Below are 9,608 nucleotides of genomic sequence, written 5' to 3'. Positions count from 1 at the left end.
GGGGGTTCGAGACAGGGTTTCTCTGTGTGGTTTTGTAGCCTGTCCTGGATCTCGCCCTGTAGACCAGGCTGGCCTCGAACTCACAGGGATCCACCTGCCTCTGCCTCCTGAGTGCTGGGATTAAAGGCGTGCCCCACCGCCACCCAGCCCTAATTCTTTTCTATGCAATGGAGCTTATAGTATACTTCCCATCTCATATGTTATTGTGAGGATGAAATGAGGTGACTCTTTGCTTGACAAACTATAGATACTCAACATTGCTTGTGAACATACTAAGAGTGATACGAGAGGCCAAAATCTCCCTGTTCCCCTCCTACCCCTGACCACTGTATTTCTTTCCTCAGGGATGGGAGACTACTCCAGAGGGGTAGAGCCTGGGGTAGACTCATCCCCACAGTGAAGGATGCCCTTACCCTCTAGATGCCTTACCCCCGGGCACTTTAGGATTGAGAGCCCCTGTGCATCTCTGCATTCAAGTCTTTGAGCTTTGGAGAGGGTCCTGGGAACCTTGGGGACATGTAATATTATATCTTCCAGTTTCCTTTTGCCCTGCCTTTCCTTCAGTCTGGAGAGCAGGTTGAAAGTTAAGATTGGAGCCACAGGAAACCAAAGATCTCTTGTGTCCCATAGAGATCCCAGTCTTTTCAGTGACATGGAGCCAAGAACTGGGAAGCCCAGAGTCTTGTAGGTGGTAGTTTAGGGTCCAGAGGCATGGGACATAGAATTAGATCGCCTTTCAGCTGTCTACTGCAATGGACCTCTGGGTCAGTTACCACAGAGAGCTCAGGATGCACTTGGCTGTGCTGAGAGCTGGCAAGGCCTGAAATGTGGTCAGGGGGCTGAACCACACCCAGGTCACACAGGGACACGCACATGTCCCTGCATGCAGATTCTCTCACCTACTCCAGTTCCGCACGGAGAGGCCTGCTTCTTGTAGCAAAGGACTCACTGTACTGTCCTGCCTCTAAAGCGGCAATCCTCCTTGCCTCAACAACAAAGGGGTGGGTAGAGGGAGCCACAGGAGTTTCATAAACACTGGGCTGAGAGCAGAGCTCAGGGACCCATAGTCTTTGATTACCTACAAGCTTCACCGGGAAAAAAAAGGACTGGAGTCGGTGAGAAAAAAACACTCGTGGGAACAGGTGTTATGTTTATTCCTTTCCATGAGGTACAGCAACACACCCATGCTATTGGGGCGCCCTTTCCAATGTCAACAGTGTCACGATACTGACATGACATGCTTCAACACGAGCTCACAGCAGATCCTGGAGGGCAATTTCAAGGATAAAGATGGGGATGGGGACAAGTTGTCATGTTCCCTTGACAGCCTATTGTGTTGCCATAGCAACGCAGCTCTGCCTCCATCCTGTGCTCTCCTGGTTTCTGTGATGAGCAGAACACCGTGGTGCTTTACAGCATGGGGGTGAGGAGACCCTATAATCCCTGAGAAAGTGGACTAGAGAACCCCACGGCTCTCGGATTAGGCTGTGGCATCTTGTGGGCAGGAGGATAGATTTCCTGGGGTTTCCTAATGACCGGTTCTACTACTTTTCTACCTAAATTTCTACTCCCCAGCTGTTGGGGGCCAGGAGCTGACTCAGATGAGAGCCTTGTCATTTTAAAGAGGCTGGCAGGTGCAGCTGTGACGGGGGAGGCGGGAGGGGGGAGGGGGGCAGGGGGGGGGGCGGGAACCATTAGCTCACCGTCACAAGCTTGGACTCCATGAGTCATTTATCTTCTGGGCCCTCAGCATGCTACTACAAAGACCAGAAAAAGACATACCCATGCTGGGATGGTCCCAAGCAAAGAGCTTTCCTGGGAGAGAAGGATACTCCTGACATCCCTTGCACCTCCATGCCCAGGGGCCAGGCAGCCCCACAGAAGCCTGGTGACGGGCTCAGGTGACAGTTAACCCGCTGCCAAGAGGGCAGTGGTTGGCACTAGCTTGCAGATCATTCTGTTCAACTGACTGATACAGGGACATTGAAGGGAAGGAACTTGATGGGTCCGGGTCCCACTCCCCCCGCCGTTCAAAGTGTGCGGCAAAACTTCTATCAGGAAAGAAGGGAAGTCTCAGAACGAGGAGGGCCGCTTCAGAACATTTCAGAGAAACCTGGGCTTGGGCTTGGGAGTGGTGGACACAGCTTTTAATCCCAGCGCTTGACAGCTGGAGGCAGGTCCATCTCTGCAAGCCAGTCTGGTCTAGCTAATGAGTTCCAGGCCAGCCAGGGCTACCTAGCAAAACTGTCTCAAAACAAACGAACAACTTCATTCTAATAGATATGTATTTTTAAAAAGAACAAAATTTTATCTTGCTGAAGTGTCCAAGTGGTATCCAGTTTGGGCACCTCTTTAGGTTTTATATTATTTTCAGCAATTCATTTTTTTAATGTAAAGATTTATTTTATTTTTAATTAGTGTATGCATGTCTGTCTGTCTGAGGTTATGTGCGTGTGAGGGTAGGATGCCCAAGAGGCCAGAAGACGGCTTTAGATCCCTTGGAGCTAGAGTTACAGGTGGCTGTGTCCACTGAGTGTTGGGAACCAAACTCGAATCCTCTAGAAGAAGCCGCAAGTGCTCTTAACAGCCGAGTCATTTCTCCCGCCCCTTAATTTTTTATTTTATATTTTCAAAGCATTGAGTTGCAACAGACTGGGGTACAGCCAGGGCCTCCCTTAACTATTAGTTTCAAAAGCACCGACTTTGGCACCCGAGACATCTTGAAATCAGCTAAGAGGCAACTGAGAGAGACGAGGACCTGCCCCATCTGCACTGTTCCGCAGATGTCAGGGAGGAATCGCAAGCAGTGAGACAGCAGCATTGCTTTATTACCCTAGTCCAGAAGTCTCCTACCCCAGCCCTGCATGCCCGCGGACTGAGGCCGCAATCCCCGCACCGCCCTGCACTCAGCCCCGCGCCGCCCGCGCCGCCTGCCTCCTGCCGTAGCGCAGGCCGAAGGAGTTCCAGTTGTAGGCTGACAGGTCCTTCTCGCGCTGCACCAGCACCGCTCCGCGGGGTGCAGGAATCAGGCGACTGCGAGCGGCGGCGCACGGAGGCCGCTGGCGCCCTGAGGAACTCTCCACCGGTGGGCACGGCGGCGGCGAGGTCCTACGAGCTCGCAGCCCTGCAACCCCAGGTCTCTGCTCCGCGCACCGCGGGCCCTTTTCCCAGGCGTTGATGAGTTCCTGGGGTCCGGGCCGCTGACCTAGGACAGAGAGCACAGGCAAGTGAGGCTGGGGCGGCAAGGCTTGCTTTGGACACAGGCTCAGACCTCCGGAGGCTGGCCCTGGGTCCTCAACCTCAGAAGCTCGGCTCTGACCTCAGTGTGGAGCCAAAGTGCTACTTTGTTAGATGTTTGCCCCTCCCTCTCCTCCAATAGCTTTGCTTTCAAGTGCTGGCCAAAATTCTCCCTAAACAACTTGATTAAACTACCTCCTTTGAGGAAGCAGAGAGTTTGGAAAACCAAAGTATGTAGGGGGGACCCTCTGCTCTGTCCCTCTTCTGGGCTCTCTGCCTGGTCCCTCAGCTGAGTGTCTGCATCTGGAATTTGAGTGGCCCAGGAGCACCTGGGTCGCAGGGGAGGGAGGGGAATCCATTTATCTTTCAGAATGCTTGAAACAGTACCCCGCACATAGTAGGGCCTCAATAAGTGCTCATCAAATAAAAGCTAATGAAAAAGTTGGAGTAACGGGAATCAACCAAGTGGAGCCAAGGCCATTGTGCCCCCGGCACCTGTGACCTGACCCTGGTGGCTGAGGACAATCGCAAACCTCCACATACAGTCTCAAGACTCGGTGATGACCAGACATTATCTACCTATGTTTGCCCTTGCAGGCACAGCTCCCCCAGGCAGGTGCAATGCCTTCTCTTCCTGCTGGAGACTAACAAGGCTCGCTCTGGAAACACTTCACAGACAAGGCTCATTAAACTCTCTCCCTCACTCTCCCTCACTCTCTCTCCCTCTTCCTCTCTCTCCCACCTCCCTCCCTCCCTCTCTCCCTCCCTCTCTCTCCCTCTCTCTCTCACCTCTCTCCCTCTCTCCCTCCCTCCCTCTCTCTCTCTGGCAGTAAAACAGGACAAGCAGCTCAGAGCACACAATAAGTCTAGTCAATTATAGCGAGTTAGTAGCAACGAGGCCTGGTGTGAGTGGGTGTTGGGGCGGAGGATGGCATTGAGCTTGGCTCCTCGATTCCCTGGCACACTTTAGAGATGAGTGTGGCCATGGTCCAAGATTAATAATAACCATCTGGGAGGCCTCTCCTACCTTCTCTGGGTAACTGGTGTGGGAGAGATCTCAGTTCCATACACAGGATATACTGTGTGGCCAGAGAGCCAATAGCCAATGTCCCTGGACAGTGGTGGGGTTATTCCTTGCCCTGGAATGATGACACCATTGGTGAGGTGTCTGGGCCCCTGTTCCTTTTGATTTGGTTATGTGCAATGATGTCAGATTCGCAGGGGGTGTCCTGCATTCCATGCCTAAGATCTGAGGTCCAGAGAGGCTTGAGCAAGCTCCAATATGTACAGAAAGCAGACCACCAAGGAGAATTCAAACTCATGCTGTGACTCAGCAGCCATGCTCTTGGGGTACCCCGGCACCTGCTGGGATTCGTCAGCATTTGGCTGAATAACTTGGGGGAACACTGCCTCTATGGACTTCAGTTTCCCCGAGCTCATCAGTTCCCCCAGTGAACTCATGAGGTTGATAGGCGTCAAGGTCGGTCTGTCTGTTGAGGTTTTTGTTTTTCATGGTTTTGTTTTCCACCCCCCTTAAGGGATGTGGGGTCACAGATGAAAGTCGCTTACACATTCAGCTCCTTCCCAGCCTCCACACAGAGAAGCACTTGGGATAGAGCAGAGGGCACAGCAGGAGACAGTCACCAAGGGGCTGGGGTTAATAGGTCCCTGAGCCTCCTGTGTTCACAGCAGACGGCTGGGCCAGCCCCAGGTATCCAGGAAGTGCCCTCATTAAACTCCTGTCAGCCGCCTGGCTACAGACTGAAAAAGAGGCTAAGTCTCATGTGCAATGACTCTCACGCCTCTCTTCCTGGACCGTGCGTACCTGTGGGTCCAGGTGCCACCTTTGCCGGTGGCTCCCCAAAGGTGGCGACACAGAGGAGAAGCAGCAGCTGCCAAGAAGCCAATGAGGTCATTCTGGCAGGAAGAGGCAGGTCCACAAGGTGTCCCGAGGCTGAGTGAGACAGAGAGAGGCAATAAAGACCGGGTCAGAGTTAGCAGTGTGCCAGAGCCTAGGTGGGAGAGAGAACCTGGGGGAGAGGAGAAAGCCCTGTGACCAGAGATGACCTGTGGAAGGATAGGCCTGAAACAAGGCCACAGGGACCAGGACTGGGGGAGCGAGGGAGGAAGGGAGAATGGATGAAAAGGAAAGGTCAGATTTGGTGGAAGGAGTGAGCTGCTTACGCTGGACAATGGGGAGGGGGGGGGTTGTGGGTCGTAGGTTTGCTGGAGAAGGATGTAGAAGGAGGGGAAGGGGCCATCTGGGGGGGGGTGACCAGGGAGGGGAGGTAGATGAGGTCACGCAGGAGCGTGCTCTGAGGTTCAACTTTTCTCTTGGGAGTCTAGGATCAAGCCCTTTTGTGCTGGGGTCTGTGCAAATATGCTTTATGTGCTCGGCTCTCCCAGGTAGCACACGCCTTCCTCAGTCCGGCCCTGGCCATGCTGCTATAATAGAAACCCAATTCCTTATCTCTTCCAGGAAAAAAGGAAGAAAAAGGCAATCATCTTGCACGTTCTCAGAGCTCTCCGCAGCCTTGGAGACCATCACCAAATTGTCTTATTGCCTATAATTCAGGACGGGAAAAGCCCTTCTTTCATCTAGCCCATCAGTTGCCTCTATTCTCATGAGCTCTGGGAGGTCGTCAACTAAATTGGCCTCATCCATCTAACTGCTGAGATAGGGGCTGTGTAGCCTGACCCTCATCTAGCCTCTCTGCCTCTCTCCTCCCCTGCTCCCCATTCCAGCCCGCCTCTCCAGCTCCCAAGTCCAAGTTCCCTTTGAAGAAGAAGTCATCAGGCACTTTGAAACTGTCCCACAAATGGGTCCTTACAAAGTGCCCAGGAGGCTGGTGCCACAGCAGGTTGAACCTAGGCTTCTGTCGGAGGACGGGGTGAGGAGTTGTCATTGTGACCAAGTGTTAGGAGCAGTTTCTCAGCACCACACATCCCGCCACTATGCCCCCCTACTACCGCGTCCCCACCCCCAGTCCAACTGCAGACTCACACATGGTGCAGAGGGTAAGAATCCTCCAACTTTTCCCTCATCCCATGAATCCCGAGTAGGCCACGCCCATCTCCAGGCCACCAGCTGCCTGATCAGATAGAAGGCTACTAAGACTGATTCTGTGACACCCTGAAAGCCAGATGCGGTTCTGCAGCTGCCTTAAGGCCTGAATAGAAGACAGAGTAGAGACCAAATCCACTAGGGAGAGCCTTAGTTCTAAGGGCTAGTGTTGGGAAGGCATTGCTGGGGACGACAGACTAGGACCGTGCTAGGTGCCGGGGTGCTGAGGGTGCCGACACCGGGTACCGGGTACCGCTGATCTCAAGCCTAGTGTAAGAAGCTGACTCGTAGGCAGCCTAGACAAGTGGGTCATTTCAAAACAACACCAGACACATGTTAAAATGCAGGGAAGCCCAACCTGGAGGGTCCAGGCGGCGGCGGCACCTGAGCAAGCGTGTGCCCCATGAAGAGGGCTTGCAGAAGCCCCTCACCTCAGGGGATCGATCTGTCTGGACTGGCACCAGGGTGCTGGACTGGTAGGCAGGGCTGGGTATAGGGGCTGCCAGATACAAAGCTAGAACTTCTTCATACGGAGAGAAAACCATCCCAAGTTCTATCCCAAAGGGGCCTGAGGAAGGCAGGAATGTATCGGCTCTGAAGATGGGGCCTCCTGGCTTCTCTGAACAGAGCAGGGGGAGAGGTGAGGAGGGGGGGTGTTATCAGGCGGAGGCTGGTGATCCTGATGTCTGTCTCTCTGTCCCTGTAGTACTCCGTCCCATCATGGACAGCACTTCTCATGTGTACCATGGGAGAACTCTGCCGGCCCCCAGCATGACCTCACCCCACATACACACACGTACCACACACAAACCACACGCCAACGCACTAACATCCGACATGGGCCTGGTGAGATGGCTCAGCAGATAAATGTGCTGGCCATCAAGCTTGACAATCTGAGTCTGATCCCCGGGGCCCACAGGAGGAAAGGGGATACCAACACCCCAAAGTTGTCCTCTTGACTTCCACATGTGCGCTCTGCTCACACATATACACAGCAAAATAAATAATAATAAATACATAAAATAATGTACAACACATTACCCCAAATACATACCACAGATATCTCCCAGGCACCATACACATGCCACACACAGACACCCCAGACCCTGATAACTTAATTGACGGCTTCGTCTTCGGGACACATGATGTGTGCAGTAGAATTGAACTGTTTGAAAATCAACAAGAACACACACACACACACACACACACACACACACACACACACACCACACAAAACACGGGCCGGTGTATTCAGCCAGGCATCCCAGGATCATTTGGCCAGCCTGTCAATCAGGGGTGATGAGTGCTCCTTGTGTTCTGTTTACTTGATGCCTCCACCTGGCCTTGGGTTGAAGGTCTGCTTCCCCAGACCCTCCCCGGGGTCCGGGCAGTCCCGGGTCCTGTCAGCAGGGTACCTACCTTGGTTCTGGCTTGAGGGCTGGAGGGAGGAGAGCCACTTGGGTAGTTGAAACACACTGAGAGGAGCCACTGGCTCCCGGGCTCACTCTCTCTGGCTCCCTGATCACAGCCCCTTTTATGAAGTCTAGGTGGGTGACGTCTCCAGGCACAATCCCACCCCTGCCCTCCCAGACCCTCCTCGGAACTCCACGCCCTGCCGCTGGCTTCCGCCTCCTGGCTGGAGCCATCGATTTCCTCGCCCCCAGAAACCGCCCAAGGCTGCTCTCATAATCTCGCTAATTCTTCCATCATCTCCATCCTCTTGACACCCCCTCCCTTGCAGCTGGAGACTCATCCTGCCCCAAACAATGAAGAGAAAGTGACTGGGGAGGGTATGTGAAATGTCTTGTCCCTCTCTGACAACACACACACACACACACACACACCCCAAAGTGAATAGAAGACACAGGCTGGGGGAGGAGGGGAAGGGCACAGCCTGACCCAGAGGCTCCTCAATGCCCACATGCTGCCCTCTCAGAGAGAAAGCCAGGTCAGATCGGCCTCCATCGGGGGTGGCTCCTGTGCTGTGAATTGAGAGTGGGGGTGGGGCTGGGGGCTGGAGTGTCTCCTCTCCTCTTTTTCCCCTTAATTACCGAACTCCTGCATGACCCGGGATGCACACATGAGACAGGGCATGGTCAGATGTGCTGGACAGTTCTATAAGCAGCTGGCTGTAAGGAAGGAGAGTGAAGCTGGCCCTAGCAGCCCATACACGGAATTCTACCTCCTGGGTGCCTGAGGCAGAGGGATGATAAGGCTGAAGTCAGTCTGGGATATGCAGAGAGTGCCAGGCCAGGCTGGGTGACAGAGCTGAGATGTTGTCTCAAAAAATCAAAACGTGGCCGGCACAGTGGCACACCCCCAGCGCTTGGGTGGCAGAGGCGGCTGGACCTATGAGTTTGCAGACAACCTGTCCTACGTGGTGAGACCTTGCCCCGCCCCCACCCCCAAATTATAATAATGCTACAGAAGGAAGAGAGGGAGAGGGAATACTTATTTTGTACTTGATGCTGCCAAGCTGGCCTTGAGAAAGCAGATTCGGAGAGTGGGCGGCACTGGGTGCCTGAAGGGCGAGGGCAGCCTCTCCGTTGGTACCCCCTAGCACCTACTCCGCTGCCAGACAGAAAGAGGAAGGAGCTCAGTGGATGCTCACCATGACTCTGATGCCCCCTTCTTCCCTTGAGGGTTTTGTTGTTGTTGTTTGCTATTTTATTTTAGACAGAGTCTCACTGCAGCCTTGGCTGGCTTTGAACCCACAAGAGATCCGTTTGATTCTGCTTCCCAAGTACTGGGATTCAAAGTGTGTGCCACCAAAGCCTGGCCTGTGCCTTTCTTCGGTCCACTCCTTTTAAGCCTGTATGGTGCATCATATATATAATCCCGCCACTCAGACACTTGAAGCAGGATGATCGTGAGTTCCAGGCCAACCTTGTCTCAGAAAAACAAAACAAAGAAAAACTCTTTTACCATGAGACAAGGGGCACCCCAGAATAAGGACCAGCTCCTCTGTGAGGCTGGCTTCTCTGAAGGCAATGGCACCATCCACCCCCAAGCAGAAGGTGGTTTCTGCACCAACTCTACCTGCTGTCTCCTGTGTGGAGTGGCCACCTCAGGGCTGAGATATTCTTCCTGCGGTATGGGTTAGTTTCCATTGCTTGCCTAATGTTAACTGAAGCTTAGAAGCATATCAAACCCTTTAGGATGTTAAATACCAGCATGAAAATGATACCAATTGCAGGGGCTGACTCTTAGAGGTTGCAATTACACCTTGTAGTGTCAGGGTGGGAAGTGATTGCAAGTCCAACCTGGGGCTGGGCTGGATACCCTGGACTGGAGACATCAACCCCAA

The 9,608-nt window shown here is 53.4% G+C and overlaps 1 protein-coding gene across 4 annotated transcripts; it reads right to left on the bottom strand.

The window, feature by feature from the left end:
* Positions 1-2,441: 2,441 nt before the first annotated feature.
* On the bottom strand, positions 2,442-9,492 carry Kiss1 (KiSS-1 metastasis suppressor). Of its 4 annotated transcripts, none has more exons than XM_042258149.2 (3): positions 8,913-9,492; positions 5,063-5,191; positions 2,442-3,205 (listed from the first exon to the last, which is right to left on the bottom strand). In XM_042258149.2, exons 2-3 carry the CDS (start codon positions 5,151-5,153, stop codon positions 2,907-2,909), a joined length of 390 nt encoding a protein of 129 aa, XP_042114083.1. In that variant the 5' UTR covers positions 5,154-5,191; positions 8,913-9,492; the 3' UTR covers positions 2,442-2,906. The 4 variants fall into 4 exon arrangements, with proteins under 4 accessions (XP_042114083.1, XP_042114084.1, XP_006993288.1 ...); XM_042258150.2 differs by lacking the exon at positions 8,913-9,492 and adding an exon at positions 8,484-8,906; XM_006993226.3 differs by lacking the exon at positions 8,913-9,492 and adding an exon at positions 7,721-7,823.
* Positions 9,493-9,608: the final 116 nt, after the last annotated feature.

Source organism: Peromyscus maniculatus, chromosome 11, assembly GCF_049852395.1.
Source record: "Peromyscus maniculatus bairdii isolate BWxNUB_F1_BW_parent chromosome 11, HU_Pman_BW_mat_3.1, whole genome shotgun sequence".
NCBI classification, from domain to species: domain Eukaryota; kingdom Metazoa; phylum Chordata; class Mammalia; order Rodentia; family Cricetidae; genus Peromyscus; species Peromyscus maniculatus.
The sequence above is the reverse complement of the archived record's forward strand: the minus strand, read 5'-3'. Positions and strand labels throughout refer to the sequence as shown.